The sequence below is a fragment of the Maylandia zebra genome, linkage group LG9, assembly GCF_041146795.1.
Source record: "Maylandia zebra isolate NMK-2024a linkage group LG9, Mzebra_GT3a, whole genome shotgun sequence".
In the NCBI taxonomy this organism is placed as follows: domain Eukaryota; kingdom Metazoa; phylum Chordata; class Actinopteri; order Cichliformes; family Cichlidae; genus Maylandia; species Maylandia zebra.
This window is the reverse complement of record NC_135175.1, coordinates 25,061,333-25,079,125: the sequence shown is the minus strand read 5'-3', so window position 1 is coordinate 25,079,125 and position 17,793 is coordinate 25,061,333. Positions and strand designations below refer to the sequence as shown.

General features: G+C 40.1%; 1 protein-coding gene across 4 annotated transcripts in view; it reads left to right on the top strand.

Annotated features, from left to right (window-relative positions):
• The window catches only part of asap1b (ArfGAP with SH3 domain, ankyrin repeat and PH domain 1b), an 85,821-nt gene that overhangs the window by 31,293 nt on the left and 36,735 nt on the right, over positions 1-17,793 (top strand). For all 4 annotated transcript variants that reach the window (XM_024803753.2, XM_076888215.1, XM_076888216.1 and 1 more), the window contains exons 3-6: positions 5,186-5,331; positions 9,641-9,715; positions 10,165-10,214; positions 10,419-10,548. In XM_024803753.2, coding sequence (XP_024659521.1) covers positions 5,186-5,331; positions 9,641-9,715; positions 10,165-10,214; positions 10,419-10,548 — 401 coding nt within the window. The remainder of the gene's footprint in view (positions 1-5,185; positions 5,332-9,640; positions 9,716-10,164; positions 10,215-10,418; positions 10,549-17,793) is intronic.

The following is a 17,793-nucleotide window of genomic DNA, read 5'->3' as shown; positions in this document are numbered from 1 at the left end:
TGTGTTGTCATGTTTGACATTGAACCCTGGCAACAAAGTTGGAGTAGCAAGATTTACAGCAGAAGCCTTGAGACTAATCCTAACCTTCCCCTTTTTTTCTTTCTTTTTTTGCATAAAAATGATTGAAAACGATGATCGAAAACTTGTATTATTTTAGAATATGTGTCATAGATCTTACAGATCTAACAGTCCTGCTACTGTGATATGAGGATTTAAAAAAAAATATCAAAACAAAACCAAAAGATGACCAAACGTCGACTGTCAGGGCCCCTAAGCCTGAGCGAGAACCTCCATCTCACTTTGTCCCGATCTTATTTTAAATAAATGCGATATGCCTTCGTCCTTATAAATGTTTTCCTGTTGTTTATATCTTTAATCTAACCCATTTAAAAATGTTAAGGTTGTTTTATTTTTTTGCTATTTATCTTATTTTGACTTTGTGTTTCAGTCTTGCTTGGCCTGGATTAAATTGATATGAAAATTGTTTATACAGGACTGTGCAAAAGTCTTGAGCCACGCCTCATTTCTTAATATTTTGCCATAAGAATGTGAAATGGGTGCATACACGCAAATGGAGGTTCAGGCATGAAGATGGGTGCACACTATGAAGCTACAGCAACAATATATTAATGTATTAAAAGATTTTTTTTAAATGATGCTGGCTTTAAAGACACATCCCAGAAAGTTGATGTAGCTCATCTGGATTCAGTGTTTTCCGTGGTAGAAACTTTTTGTCACGTCATCCAAGTAACTTCTTCAATCTTGGTCATAAAAGTCTGAGTTTGTAGCCCATTGTTAGACAGCTACTTCTGGTCATTAAGCAACAGTATGAGGTTAGAGGAACCTGCAGGCAGATAGATGAGTGATGAAATATTTCTCCCTCTGAAAATGCAACGACCAAACGAACCTGGATTTTTGAGCGTGCATCAAAACACCTCCAAAGACGCTCTTTACCAATCAGAAGCAACAGTGCTTAGTATAAAATTACCAAAATTAATGAAGATACATATAATATTTTGTGTTCTGTCTTATCTTTGGTTTTGCTAGGATTTTATTTAAATCCTCGAGGTCGTTTCAATTTTTCTGTGAGCTGTTTTGTAATTTTTCCTCTACAACTCCAACAGCTAGCAGCAGCAGGTGCTCAGGTTTTATACGAGGCACGACGAGGTCACGTCGCCTCAGACGGAGACGCCAAGTGTAGTCTGCATAATGGCAGTCTTCCAGGTGGCTTGTTTCTGTGTACTTAAATTTTCAATTTCATTCATGTAGAAATCACATTTGTATGGAAAACAGCTTGCACTCCTCCCAATTTGACCCTTTTGTGTGACTCCTCTTTGGCCTGAAACTCAACAGACGATGTAATGTAACAATGAAAGTGGAAGGATATTAAGAACTTGAACTTCTAAGCTTGGTGAATCTAAAGACCTCTCATGCTACCCCTCCACTGTAACCCACTTCTTTCCTGCTGGGCTCCTAAACCCCTTAAATACCCAGAAAATCTGTAGAAAATACAGAAAATACAAAACGTCCTCAATAGTAACTTCAGGACTGTTTGAACTTTGAGTTTCCACTGTGACGCGCGTCCAAATTGGCTGCTGTGGGGACTAAGCTCTGCGGGTTTCTAGTCTCACCTGACCTCCCTGCCAGGTCTCCTCTCTAGATTTGGCAACAGTCTAAACACGTCCCCCTCCACCTCCTCTCCAGCTTAACGACAGTGACAGATGGATGCTGCTCTTTGACTGACGGCTCTCGGGGAGTCTCGCAGACCCTGAGAACAACGTGTCTTGTTCCATTGACAGTAACTGTATATAAAGAGGACTTGCTGTTGTCAAAATGTATAAAACAAAGTTTCTCAGGAGTGAAGGTCATGTGTCTTATTTTATTGCTTGTGTTGCTGCTCTGCTGAAGGAACTTTCCACTGCAGAATCTGCTGAGTATTTCTGCCACATTTGTCTTATTGGAAACATCCCTAGGAAAGATTTACACTTCTGTTTGTTTCAGGTGTGTGTCTGTGTTGCCTTTGAGAACAAAAAAAAAAAAGCTGGACTGAAATACTTTCTCTATCCACAGCCTTTTTGTTTCTCACTTTCTTTAACTTGAGCTGTAAAATCTTGGCTTTAGAACATTCTTGGTTATAAATTTACAAAGCTCTCCAACTCACATCCAGATCATCAGAAATAAATATGTGCAAAGCTGAAAGCAGCTGAACTTGATTCTATAAAGTGAACTTTATGGTCCTCTGACAAACCTCCTTCGCTTTGATTAACTTTGTTAGTCCATGTTAGAGACCGGGTTTGCAAGAGGCTGCATATTCTTCTTTTGGTCTCTATTAGAGTAGCTTTGCATACTTTTCAGATCAAAATAATGCTTATTTATCTTATTCTGGTGCAGCCCTTCAGTTTATTCAGCTCCTCTCCCTCCATGCTCCAGTCACATGATCTCAAACATTTGAGACTGATTGCATGACCACAAATTATTGCATTATGTTCACTGAACCTGTGATGTCACTGCCTTTGAAACAGTTCCTTCAAAGACGGGGATCGGGTCTGCGGCACCTCGTAGTCAGCTGCCGTCAACATAGTGAATTTGGTGTGCCAAGACAGCAATAAGACCGAGTCAGTCTGCTATCAGTTTGCTGTTTAATGTGATCAAGTTGGCAGTTTCATGCAATCTGTGACATTTTGGTAAATTCACATTTACTAATTACATTTGGAGTCCAGCCAGAACCTCACAGATCTGAAGCATTAATTCAGAGATTGTGCCATAATTAGTCACATAGTTGCATCAGGTGGCTATTTAACAGCAAAACCCCATAGGCATTTATTGCAACCTTTCTTTTGAATAGACTTATAACCATAATACAATCAGCTGGGAATAGGGCTACCACGATTAGTCGACTAGTCACGATTACGTCGACTATCAAAATCGTCGACGACTGATTTAATAGTCGACACGTCGTTTGAAGCTTTGTAAGATCACAAAAGACGCAGGAATAAGTAGCAGGATTTAAGAGTGTAATAACGGACTGAAACAGAAGATGGCAGCACTGCATGTACAAGGATGCCAGCTGCCCTTAAACCCCGAAGAAGAAGAAGAAACTGTGTCCCAGAATTCATAGCGCCCAGCTCAGTTTCCAACAATGGCGGCAGCTAGTTGGTTTTAATGTTACTCTTATTATTCTTTCTGAGTCACAAAATAAACGTTTAACATATTTTCAGGCGAGAATGTAGCTGTGTAAACCTCAAATATCGGCTCAGTTTATCAAGACACCAAATATTTTCAAAAGCGCTCCGACGTTTTCGGAGACGTCTGTTACCCGCTAGCTCGATAGCTAACCGGGGGCAAGGCTAACTAGAGCCGTGAGAACACCGGACTCCCGGCCTTCACTTAGATAACTTTAAAATGTTATTGTTTGGCTTTTTTTTTAGTATTTATTTGTTCCTGAGTAAATCGGTTTGGCTGAGATTAAAGTTATAGTTTTTACACAGCTGAATAAACATCAAACAGACAGCTGATCATCAGAAGTGTGAGATGCTCCAGAATTGACTCCGGTGTCCTGTTATATTTTAGATAGCAAGGAGTTTATTAAACTTCACCGAAACAATCTGCAAGTTTAATTAAAATTTAATAAACTACCATCTTGTCTTTATTTTTAGTTAGCACAGACCTTAAACACTTAAAGCTGTAAGCTAATGATAGTTATATAAGAGCAGATGCTGCTGGTGCAACCTACAGCTTGTAGGTTTTACGTCCAATGGGTGATGATCTGATTAGTCGACTAATCGCAAAAATAATCGGTGACTAGTCGACTATCAGAATAATCGTTTGTGGCAGCCCTAGCTGGGAACCAGTTGCAGAGTATGAGATGAGTTGCAGATGATCATCGGTGCAGACAGAGTCATATTTACTGCAACGTGTTGAGAATCTGTCTGTGCTTTTAAATTAGATGATGCTTAGACTGGTGAAGGTTTGCAGTTGTCTGAGAGTGACTGTAGTCAGTCCAAGTCAAATCAAAGATTGTGGGTGATGCAGTCTCAACTTCTGGGAACTATTTGGTTGCAATTTGCAATTGGTCGTTAAATAAGAAAAGACTCGATGTAATCACTGATCAAGCGTTTTGTTTAGTCTAAAGCAGAGATGTCAAACTCATTTTACATCATGGGCCACATACAGTCCACTGTGATGATGAGTGGGCCGGAGCATGTATCAGAAACGGACAGAAAATAAGTAAAGGCATAACGGGTCCGCTTTAAAAAAAAAAAAAAAAAAATGTCGCAGTGCTGCCCACTCAAGGATTTGGCCACTGGGATGTGAAGGGTTTGAGTGAAGGGCCTCCAGGTGTTAAATGTCCTCAATGAAATGACAGGGCAAGTTTCCGCTCTTGCTATTTGGAAGATAATAATAATAATATTATTATTATTATTATCAATAAAGTGTTATTAATTTTTTATGTCTTGTCAATTGAATTCTGAACTGTTCGTCGAGTGAAGAGCTGCGACTTGAGATCAAGTGCGTGAGTTGGCCCAAATCTCTGGGACGGAGACTGGGAATCTGGGTTGATGATTTCACTCGGAGTCGTTTGCCATCCACTTAGGCTCATCTTCCTATACCTGACAGCCAATGTGTGGTACATGGTGTGTGCGACACCTCTTTTTGATTGCAGCTAGATACAGAGTGGGTCAGCGACTGTAGCAATAACTACGGTATATCAGAGGTGTTGTCTTTTCTTTTCTTTTCTTTTTCTGAACTCATAATGCAAGCCGAGCGCTCTCCTCTGAGTGGGTTTTAGAGGTCATTAAAGCTCATTCTTCTTTCTTAGAAACATGTAAAAGGATCTCAAGATTTTCTGATATGATGTGGAGAAAAATGCCCCAAGAAGCAAAGTTTCTGGCTTTGTTTCTGTTCTCGATGTTTTTTAACAGTTTCAAAACAGGACATAAGAGGTTTCACTTCCTTTTTTTTTTTTTTTTTTTAAATAAGCTTATACTTCTTAAATATTAAATGTCTAAGCAGAAAGAGCTTTTAAGGAACTTAAAGCCTAAAACTGATTCAAAAAAACATATAATTCACTACCTGGTCGCTGTGTGTGCACCTGAAGAAGGACACTGATGTTTTTTCCCCTCAGGATGTCATTAAAAGTTATAGCATTTAAACTGACCACTGCCCCATCCCCTTCTTTAAACAGACCACGTCCAGAATGAAGACAATTACGCCCAGGCTCTGGATAAGTTTGGCAGCAACTTCATCAGCCGGGACAACCACGACCTGGGAACAGCCTTCGTCAAGTTCTCTTCCCTCACCAAGGAACTGTCGGCACTCCTGAAGAACCTGGTGAGTCCAGCCTGTCAGCACTCAAAGTGTCATTAAAATAAATGGCTTGGAGAGCCTTTACTGCTGGCCTGGTCTATGCAAGGGTAGAAAGAGGAATCCTTTCCATACACAGCTTACGTTCGCTGTCTTCACTTGGATCAGTGGGATAGATTAGGATTACTTTAGTTTAAAGGTGAAGATTGAAAGGTTGGATGAAGCAGCTAACACCTGAGTTATGCGTTTGTACAGGTTCCAGCTGAATAATACATGTTCATCAATCTCTGCTCTCGCCTACGCAGTCAAAACCATCATGGCGACTGGACAGTATAGCTGACTTTATCCACCTTTTTCCTTACCAGACGGGCTCTTATCTGCCTGGTGTGGATTTCCCCTGACGTTTCTGTTGAATAATGTGTCCTGTTTGAATCCTCTGAATGATTGTTGTTGGAAGAGCCAGACCACGCGCTCTCTCTTTCTCTTTCTTTTGCTCTCTCTCTCATCCTGTGTGGCTCACGGGGAGATTAGACTCCATAAATAAACTTGGCAGCACCAGGAACAACTGCATGCGTGTTTGTGTGGAAACCACCTTAAATCACTCACCTGTCTGAGCTGCCTGCATATTGAAGCAAACATCTCTTGACTTTTTCATTTTGAGTATTTCATCGAGTGCATTTTTCAGACTTCAATAACGGCGCCCTGAGGGCAGCTGGTGTGTGCGTGTACTACAAATGAGTATCGATGAGCGGCGCTTGCCCTAGATGTCCTACATGTGTCATCAGCTGAAATTTAAGGATTTCGCAAACAGATAGAAGCAGCTTTTCTGTGTCTTCTTCTCTGTTTTCCTTCTGAGAAGACAGTGACAGTTTCCAGGATGGCTGTTAGAGCACATCGGCAGCCGGCCAATGAAAGATTGATTCTGACAATAGCATATGCAAGACAGGCACTTAAGAAGCACATTAGCGCCCATTAAGCATTGTTTACTTCCTCGAACGCTGCAGTGAGGCGCTGTGGACTTGGCTAACAGCAACAACGGGACTTAAATGCTTAGTGGTGTTGTGAGTGACCTTGCTGATCCTAATGGTTAGAGCTGCTGAGCCTAGCTGCGGCAACCCGAGCTGCTGCAGACATCGTTCTTTGACGGACTCACTTGCATGTGCGCCATTTTCCTGTGGCGTTTGCTCGTTGCTTCAGCCAGCTGCAGCAGGAATGTGTTGATAAAGTGCAGTGAAGGTTAAAAAAACAAGGCTGGTGCTGTTTTGTTTTTCTCTCAAATCCAAAGATGCACTGAAGATGCACTGCTTTAAAACTGTGCTTTTTCATTTCATTTTAATGGGATCAAAGGCCTGTGTGTAAAGTGGAAGGAATGGTTTGTACTTATTACTTAACTGCGGACCGTTTTAGCATTTTTCAACTCATTGTTTTAGTTTCACATCCCCCGCTTTGGTTTTGATTCATGCTCATTACTTTAATCTGACTCAGGATTCATTGTTTATCAGTTTTCTTATTGATCCCTGATTTTATTTGTTTGTTAAAAAATGGTCCTACTTATGTGTTTAGCTTTTTTTTTTTAACATAATGTTGAAAGCTTGTATGTGAATCAGCTGTGCAAAAACTCCACCGACATGTTTGATGTTACTAATCCTGATTTATTGAACAAATCGGAGCTGGTTGCCAATTCCCATTATAGTCTAGCCCCCAGTAAAAGTTGTATTCAACACTCCATGACCCAGTAGCAGACAAAGCTGGTGATTTGCTGCCACAGCCTTTAGCAATTAAACCACGCAGTGCTAACTGGAATAGTGGAAACAAAAAGTGGGGCACACAAGAGATGACTCGACTTCCCGGCACTGGACATTCGATGGGAGAGCTCCTTTCCCAACAGGAGAAACTGGCAGTGTTGTGGTGGGCTGCAATAATTTCATGTCATCTTTATGAACTCCTACTGCTAAGAGTAAATATTACACTAGACAGTCATGATAGATGTTGGACAGGTGCTCTCACGTCTGCAGCTTCATGCAAACACTGAGCTGAAACTGATTAGACGATCACCTCTTGCAGGATCTCTACTTCTGGATTCCATACTGAAACCAACATCAGAGACTGCTTGCAAACTTTCAGTGAAACTTGTTTCTGAGTTTGTTTGAGGTGATGAAGAAGTCACGCAGATGTTGGTTATTTTTTAGAGCCTGAGTACGACTACATTCAGAGTTTGTCATGAGGTCCTAGAACAGGAGTGCCAAACATAAGGCCCAGAATTGACTCTGATCCGGCCCACTGACAGTTTTTCAAATGCTAAACATTTACTGTCAATTTATGAAAACTAGTTCTAATAAATGAGAACTTTATATGCTAAATTTGGAGTTCCAGGACCGTCTATGCACGACTTAAAATGAGTTTCACATTCCTGTTCTAGATGCATTGGATCATGTCAGATGCATTGCATTTGCATAAAATAATCTAGAGTTTATGCAGATGTCCCATCTCTGGATGCGTTGCACAGGCAGTAGACAATGAACGAGAAACACAGAAGCGAGAGATCCTGTGGACACAGTAACACTCACCAGGCAGCCTGAAATGTGTCTAAGCCTTACTGTTGGTGTTGTGTGATGTGTACAGCCAGACTATTACTGCGTTGTTGTTTTTTTAAGTGCGACTGATGGTGATCCCATTTTTTTAATGTATCTGCACAGCTGTGATTCTATTCTGCTGAGAGCATTTGAAACAATGAAACTGCTCTGCTTGTCAACAATGTGCTGACACCATTCAGCAGTGTTTACCCCAAGTTTCTTCCTGTGTGTAACGTTGAGTATGCTGTCGGCACTTGTTGGACATCATATTAGCTAAAACCGACATGTCTGTTGCAATATTTTTCTATCATATGTGTGTGACTTTGTCTTTGTTTGCAACCCGCCCTACTCAATCACGTGTTCAACAGCCCAACTTGGCACACAGGTACATCTTAGGACCCTGAAGGTCCTTAACTATATTATGACGTCATCACGTTGCCTAGCAATAACCTGGCAATGGGATAAAATTACCCTTGCACTTAGGGCTGCACGATTTTGCATAAAATGAGAATCACGATTTTTTGGCTTAGAATTGAGATCACGATTCTCTCACGATTTTCTTTTCCAGTATAAATATTTATTGCACTTATTAACTGCACATCAACTTCGTAACAGTTGAGACTGAACATAAAAACAATAAATAAACATAAATACACTGGTTAAATGTCTCACATTTTGTCTTTGGCGCAAAATGTTGTACTGCTTGAAATTCCGTCTCCACCTTTGCTCGACGCTGCGTGTATAGAGCAGGTAGTGCAACAATAGAAAAATAGTTGCGGGACGGCACTGTGTAGCGTTTGTCTAGGGTGTTGATCATTTTCCTAAATCCCTCGTTTTGCACAGTGTTGATGGGAGCCATATCTTTGGTCAGGTGATAAGTGATAGCCTCCGTAATTTCTTTGTGCCTGCGGGAGTTCGACGTGTATAGGGAAGCGCTGTATAAGGTTCCCGTTATTGATGTTTGGGTGGTTGACCTGGACGGATTTTCTCCTGTCACTTGCTCGTCATCCCTGACGTGCTCTCCGTTGTTTTTTCCCTGCTAATTTTAGCATCACACGGCACAGCTTCTGTATCACGTGGTATAAGGCTCCGCCCTTGTCATTTGTTGAGCAGGAAGAGTGAGCGCTTGTTTTCATGCAGATTACATCCCGGATCAAAATGCGGTACAATCGTCGTCGTCTTTTTCTTTTTTTTTCTTTTTTTCTTTTTTTTTAAAATCGTTGTCATTTGGAAATGAGATCGCACATAAGTATGAATTGAGATCACGATTTTCTAACGATTAATCGTGCAGCCCCATTTGCACTACTATAAACAATGCATGAGTTGTGGTGTAATAGTATGAGTCGTCCTAAATGTACCTGGGGGCTGCAGTTTTTAATGTTACCCAAGAATTTAGCAAGGTCTATTTTCAGCTGTGGATTGCAGTAAATAAACATTTGGTCCTCTGGTGGCTGAAGGTTTAGTAGCAGGATTGTAACCTACAGTGTATTTATGGTTAGACTTGCTATGCTCATGAGTAAGGAACATTTAACCCGGTGTTTTAATACTTTTGGACAGATCTGTGGCACAGCAGAGTGAGTTATATCGAGCTCTGGCTGCACAGACAATACTTGTTTGTAATAGAATTTCATTGTTGGTTCTTTTTGTGGTTTTACTTGGCAGTCCCTTTAACGTCTGCCTCTGATGCTATGGTTTGATATACGAACTAAGTTTTCTCTCCTCATTATAAATCCTCTCCCTCCTCCTCCTCTTGTCTCTTTCAGCTCCAAAGCCTCAGCCACAATGTGATCTTCACCCTGGACTCGCTGCTGAAGGGTGATCTGAAAGGCGTGAAAGGGGTAAGATTTACTTTAAAAACAATTTCTCTTCTTCCTCCTTTTTTCTCTCTCTCGACTCTTCCGGGGCCCCTAATAGTACATCTCAGTGGGGCAGGGGGATAGATGGCCGGTCAGCCCATCTCTCTATCAATTTCAAGTTGTGTGCCTGTGATTAAGAGACTTGGAGGATAGACGGGGGAGTTTAGAGAAGAAACTAAAGATCACACTGTAAATCTGGCTGAAGTAAACACTGCTTTTGTGTTGTTTAAGGCGAATAACTGGGCCATGAACTCTTGATGTTTGAGGTACAAGGAGGGGCGTGGGTGCTCGTTGGGCATTGAGGCCATAAATCGAGAGTGTAGTGAAGCATTTGCTGGGCCTCAAGCAGCGATCCAACTCTTCAAATAACTCCGTCCCTCCTGTGACCTCCTTTGTAGTTTGCTGATTCTTGTTCTTCTGTGTTTCTGCAGGACATAAAGAAGCCCTTTGACAAAGCGTGGAAGGACTACGAAGCCAAGTTGTAAGTGGATAACTTAAGTGTGCTGTTGTATCTGCGCTGTTTGTCATTATGAGTCAAGCTTTATTGATATTACAGCAGTTCTGCAGGGGCCCTTAAAGAGTATCACAGAATTTACAGCACGCAAACCTAATGCGAAAAACAAATAAAGGTCACATTTAGAAATGTAGCCCTTGTAATGATTAGTCCTGTGGTTTTTTTTGTCAGTACAAAGATAGAGAAGGAGAAGCGAGAGCACGCCAAGCAGCATGGGATGATCCGCACCGAGATCACCGGGGCCGAAATCGCAGAGGAGATGGAGAAGGAACGGCGTCTCTTTCAGCTCCAGATGTGCGAGGTAGGCCTTTGTTTACGTCTAACAGCTCTATATTTGCAGGAGGCTCGCTTGAGAGTCAATGATTAAGATTCAGTTTAGAGAAAAACAGATACAAAAGCAACAATTTTCTCCAAAATTGTAAAAAATAAATAAATAAATCACAGAGGTAAGACTTTATCTTAGTGGGATAAGTGTTAAAACATACAGCAGCATACCCACTAGCCTGCTCCTGTCACTTCTGTCTTTTACTTTAAAAAAGAAAAGGATCTAAGCTGATTGAAATAAGGGTCAGTAAAGGATCACTCGCTTAATTTCATTCAGTTCATATTTTTCCCCTGGTCCTCAAGATCCTGTCAGGGTAGCTGTCCACAGTTGGTGTGTTTTCATCAAACCCACAAAAAGTCGCTCCAACAGCCAACGGGGCAAGAGGAGCACGACCAAGAGAGCTGAAATCAAGTTATAGAAACAGATTTTCAAAACTTGACCATGATGCCTTTCATTTTTTTCCTCCGACTCTGTAAAAGCAAAATGTAACCACAGTTGGTAAGCTTGTTTTCTATTTCTGAACATCAGTGGCGTCAGGCGAATCCACAGCCTGTGGGGAGAATCCCAGCTGATTGGCTTTCATGACGTAGCATTTTTTTCCTCAAATATCTTTATTTCAGGATTTTTCAAGTATTTTAATCACTGCATGGCCTTTCCCTTTGACTCTTTTCTATTAAAACTCCGATATATTTCAGGATATCGAGGCTCAAAAGTTTGTCATACAAAAAAAGAAAAGGTGATTCAGGCAAAGACTGAAACGAAATGCAGGAAATTCAAGAAGGTATAAATATAGAAATATGTTTTTGATACTGATACTGTCACCTAATGGCTCCTGCTTCCTGTTAGCTTGAAATATTAAGACAAAACCACCACTACACACACACACACACACACACACACACACACACACACACACACACACACACACACACACACACACACACACAAATGAAGAGCAAAGTTTATTAATAGACTGTATAAAAGTAAACATTTATGAAAAGCAGGCCAAAGGTTAAGCTCTGCCAAACTGAAAACCAGTAGCAACAGGTGAGAGGAATTGGTTAATTGAAATTTACGGATAAATTATCATCATCAACTTGTGCAGAGGAGGTCAGGAGAGAGGTACAATTGTCATGGTTTGGGCTGTTTTTCAGTCAGAGGTGTTGGTGTTGTCAAATTTGATGAAAGTATCAACACAGAAAAGTGCAATCAGATTTTGATCCTCCATCCAACACCAGCTGAAACGTGTCTGATCGGTAATGGTTTCACCTTTTAGCATGACAATGCTCCCAAACGCAATGTAACACTAAGACTACGTTCACACTGCAGGTCTTAATGCTCAATTCCAATTTTTTGGATCAAATCCGATTTTTTTTGTCTGCTCGTTCACACTACAAATAAAATGCGACAGCAAACGCGCTCTAGTGTGAACGCTCAAAGCGGCCCGCATGCGCAAAAGAAGACGTCACACACAACGCGCTCTGTTTAGACCCAGAGCAAACAGTACTGTTTGACTGCTTCGGACTTTACGTTTCCCAATTTTGCTTTAAGTTATAAAGTTATTTTGTTATTTACATATGGCCTAATAATTATCCGTATTGCTGTTTTAGAGAGGAGCGGTGCTTCAAAGGATAGTTGCAGATTTCTGTCAGAATCTGCAGATTATACAGTACAAATAAAGTGTTCACGTTTCTCCAACGTTGTCTTCCCAACAGTTTCACTGACATCTACACCGGATGGCCAGGAAGCGTTCGCGATGTTTTCTCCGGCGCTGATAATTGCCGTCTGTCTTGTGTCAGTGACGTAAAAGACGGATTTAATGCGACATGACCGTTCAAACAGCAACCGCTTTCTAAAACTTCAGATATGTATCGGATTCAGTACCACATACGAAAGTGAGGTCGGATTTGAAAATGTCGGATTTGTGCTGTTCACACTGTCAAACCATGATCGGATATGGGTCACATAGGGTCAAAAAAGTCGGATTTGATGCGCTTTCGCCTGCAGTGTGAACGTAGCCTATGTCATGGATCGGCCTAAGAGAGTTCAGACTGTGTTGAAAAACAAAGGTGGTCGTCCAAATAATGACAAACTCTCTTTTTGCCTTTTATACTATATGTCTATGTATATATTCGCAAAATTTGTCCACCTATTTCCCATTTTCCTGTAAATATATAAAGAAATGAGGGGTGGCTCAAGAATACATGACAGTGAGAATCCACGAGTTTCTTCTAATTAATGTTGTAGTTTAGCAAAATATGAATTAGTAATTTCTTTTGGTTAAATTTGTGATTTGTCAAAACTGTAATGTGCAGCACCATGTGTAGGGTTTCAACATACACCTCTGCTACAGTAATGCAAGGCGTGTATTTTCAGTCTTTGTTTGTCAGCACTGGAGCTGAACTGGTTGTTGCAGTGATTGCATGTCAGAGGATAAGAATAAGAAGAAAAAGAGTCGATGACATAAGTTAGATATTTGAGCTCTTACTAAACAATCAAACGTTTGTCTTTAAGTGCTTTCAGATGTTCATCTGGTGCCGTGAACGTGTTTGCTGTTAAACATGTTGTAACTCTGTTTGATATTAGCGCACAAAGAGCAAACTTAAAGAAATCTGACAGCGAGAATTAAGTGTAAAACAGTTGCGAGCTCCTTATACGCCCATGAGAATCAGAACAAACTGTTAGAGCTCACTCTGCTCTGCCAAAAACGTCTCTAGTGGTGGGTGGTGACGCCTACGCCTCGTTCACTGTTTTATCCTGGTAGGATTTTTTACATAATGGACCAATGGCTGCTGCACTGCTGTTGGCTGTGTGAATTATTCACTACAAAACTCGCTGCACTTCTTTTGTGCCCTGCCATGCTGATCTGCCCCCTTCTCACTGTGGTTCTCAAGTATTTCCTTGCCCACATTTTCCACCTGTCTTCCAACTTCTCCTTACTCTGTTACAGAGCACGTACTGAATGGCTGATCAAGTCATACTTGATTACCACTGATGTTTTCCAACGACTTCTAAAGCTAAACATGAGCCAACATGAGAATATTAAGAATCTCTGAGCTAATCGCTAACAGCTCAGCTTCACATTAGAAAAGGAAAGTACACCCTCTGTCAGTTCTAAGGTTTTATGTATCAGGACATAATAAAAACAATCTGGTCCTTGGCAGGTTTTAAAATTAGATAAATAAAACTTCAGATGAATAGCAACACTTGATATATTTCACTGTTTTAATTTAGAAAAATTAGGAAAAAATCTAGAAGTAGTGTGTAAAAAAAAAAAACACTGATTACATCTACAGGAATTAAAAGGATGAGTAGCAGCCAGGAGCTTCCAATTCAAATGCACTTGATTAGCTGATTATCAGCAAGTAGAGCACCTCCATAAAAGTGAGATTTTGGCAGTTTGATGGTCTGAAGCAGTAAGATGTGTTCACACCCTGCAGAGGAGGACCGATATCTGCAAAGACTGCTGCTGCCCATCAATCTGAGAAGGGTTTTAAAATCATTACCAAACAATATGAAGTCTGTCACTGTACAGTGAGAAAGAGTATTTACAAGTGGAAACCATTTAAGCTCTTGTAGTGTTGCCATGCTTAGAAGAATTAGCCACATCTCGGACTCTACAGGCCTCAGTTAGCATGTTAAAAGTTAAAGTTCATGAGAGTACATTTAGAAAAAGACACAACAAGTATAGCTTGTTTGAAAGTATTACCTACCTCTCAAATCTCTAATGCACAGAATATCTGCACAAATGCCTCATACCAACTGTTAAGCAAGGTGATGGAGAAGTGTCGGTTGGGATTTTGCATCCACAAGACCTGAGCACCTTGCTGTCGGCCATTAACTCCTTCAAAACGATGTGAGAGACCGATAAAGCCATACAGAAAATGATTACTTCCCGTTATTGCTGCTAAACGTGGTTCTACAAAATGTTTAGCCACAGGGTGTACTTAGTTTTTCACTGCTTCTGGACTTTGAGTTTTTGTTGAATAAATAATAAAATAGTGTAATCTGTCATGTTGTTGATCACCTGAGGTTTTTTTTATTTTATTTCGGTAATCTGGTAAGGTACCAAATTATATTTCATTATGTCCTGTTATGTAAAAGTGAAGAAGGTGTACTTTTTTTGCACTACTGTAGATGCTAATATGCTAACCTTCTGACAGGTATTCTCACCAACTCTGTCACGATGCCAGCATATGGTGTGTTAGCGGTGTTATAGGATTGTGGCTCTAAAACCAAAGCCCTTATCTCATAATAGTTTTAGCTCTCCTAGTAACGGCTTTTAATGTGGTAATACCAGCTGCTAATCCGCTTGGCTGCTCTGTTCAGTGTTTGGAGATGCTAGTGTGCATTTTAGCTCACTTCCACATGACCCTTACTTGCATTTTTTTTCTGGTATCATGGAAACTTTATTTGAATCTCAGCTTTTATAGGTCCCCTTAAGGTTTATTAAGATGGTATTTTTTTTAATCTTGTGTCCCTGATGCACATACTTGGCGCCTAATGGCGTGAGCTCAGCTAATCAAGTTTATTTTCGCCTCTGAATGTCTTACAATTAAAATCGTGCTGCTCTTACAGATAGACATGGGATTGTTATCAGCGGGAATCATTTACGCCTTTGCAAAGCAAATGATGTTTGCATGCAACAGAACCTCTGTAAGACAAGCCAAGGTAAAAATAAACCTTGATTAGCTGAGCTGTCATTATTATGCAGCGGCTTTGTGCATCTGAAGTTGTTTGAGACTCATTTGAATTCATAATAAATTATATTGGGCACACAAGTTTTAAAATAAATACATTCTGGGACTTTGAGGAAACTATGGAGCTCCTAATCTTTAGCTATAAGTGTCTATGTGAGATTCCCTCACTCTTTAAGTTTTTATCAAGCGTAGTATTCACACGTTTAGCATTTAAAGAGCTTCATTATCGTGAATTTGAAGTTGTTTATGGCCACTTAAATACAAAGGTCACTTTATGTACTTATTTCTTTTTGTTCTGCTTTTAGTCTCTTCTGACTTCACACTATGTTTATCAGCTAGTCACAACCGTTTCCTGCTGAGCAGCCACTGTTAAGAGCTGCAGACAACTTGATCTGCAAATGCTGCTACAAAAGGGCTGAAAAATGAAGTGAAACAGTAAAAGAAGAAAAACATGAGTAAAAAATGTGAAAAAGTCAAATTATTAAAACATCAGATTTACAGATTTTAGTAACAGAAAATTTTAATGATGTGGACGAGTGAAAAAAGTAAATCCAAAATGGAAATGAATGGAAAATAATTAGTGCTCGAATTGTGTTCAAGAATATTTTGCAGAAATAAAACAGCTTGTAAGATAAATAATTACAGCTACAGTTCAGATTGTCAGCCAAACACATGAAATGTGGCCTTTAATTCTTTGGTTATTGATTCGAGTTACTCCTGAAGGTAAAAGTGGTTTTAGTGGTTGAACGTTGTTGCTTGATTAATTAATTAATTGTAGAGAAGTCCGGCTCAAATTTGGGTTTAAAAATGTGAATATTTAACAACATAATTTTTAGTTATAAATAAACTTTTGGCATATTTATAAAATATTTGTGTTTTCCCGTTTTGATCATTTAAATTTGTTGCGCACTGTCAAATCTCCCAAAATCAAGATGAGATCTATTTATTAGAGGGATGGCACCGAAGCAGAAGGTTGGAAAAACATTAAAACCTCCTGAATTAATTAAATAGAAAAATATGATACAGAAAGTTAAGTTTACAGGAAGAATGTCCCCAAAATTAAGGAGGAAGCGTTTGAGCTATTGAGATATGGCTGGAAATTATAAACATCCTTTTTCTTTCTTGTAAGGCGGCATGTAAAAACATGTGGATGTATTTGGATACATATAATGTACTCCTATCCTATCCCTGCCCCCCCATTCAGATGGCATGTTTGTTTTTATATATAAATGATGTTTTTCCCCCCTTTTTCCCTTTTTATCCTTTTAAAATGTCAAGTATTTAAAAAAACAAACAGGAAAGTGGTTTTACAGCCAATCACTCTAAAGCACCGTAAGAAAGAGGAGAAGCCTTTCATTCATTTAAGCCTACAGAGAAGCTTCATATTGTTTATGATGATCATCTGCAGGCTCAACACGGCGCCTCCTTTCACGTTGTGTTTCATACGCTGCTGCAGAAATGTTTGAACCGGCACTTGAGGGAGATTTATCTTCGCATGATTCCAGAAGACCATCACATTATCCAATTTAGCAGTCCGCCTCCAGCTGATGCTGAATGCCAAAGACGAGTTGTAGCTCCTACATTACATTAGCTCCGACTTCCTCTTTCGCTGGCTTCCTCAGTCCCAGATTTGATTTTAAAATTCTTGAGAGCGTTGCACATCCGTGCTGATTTGCTTTGTCCTCCCAGACCGACAGGAGTCCTCTGAGCAGGATAAAAACATCTTTGTGGTTTTGACCACTTGTGTTTTGTTTTTTTTGTTGTTTTTTTTAAAACGGCCTCACTGAAAACGCCAGTTTGATGACTTTGTGGTTTCAAGAATATATTTATCTTAAAAAAGAACATGTTAACGCACTATAATGAGAACATAACTGCTTGGTTCTGTGTATTCGGGACAAATATAGCTCAGTGTAGAGGCTGAACACGGAGTTTTAAAAACTCCATGACCCACCAGGCGCTGGTGTGCCTGTGGACTCATTAATATTTATATTCAGAGATGTCAAACCACTTCAGATAATGTATGAGCATGAGCTGGCAGGGCCATGGATGTTTATGTTTTTATCATTGTTTCACATGGTCGTGCAGATTTGCTGTAAGATGAGATGAGCTGCGTTCAGGGACGTTACCTAATAGGGCTGGGCGATATGACCCAAAATTCATATCTCGATATTTTTTAGCTGGATGGCGATATAACACGGCGTTCAGCAATCTGTCAAAAATGTTTGAGTACGACTTTGGTAAGCTATGGAGCTGCATTCATTAAATAATAATGCTCCATAAATAAAAGAAAACAAGGTTGTTTTTGTGCTAAACAAAGAGCTCACAATTGTGCAGTCAAAATGTAAACTAAAAGACGCTGAGCGTAATAACAAAGACAGACAGATTTTACAGCTGCTCTGTTCCCAAGTTTTACTGTGTGACTGATAGCCTGGAGTTTGAAATCCGCTTCATAACCACGTCTCTTACAGGTGCCATTTATGGTCCTTATCAGAGGAGGAGCCAGACATTCGAAACACCCGGG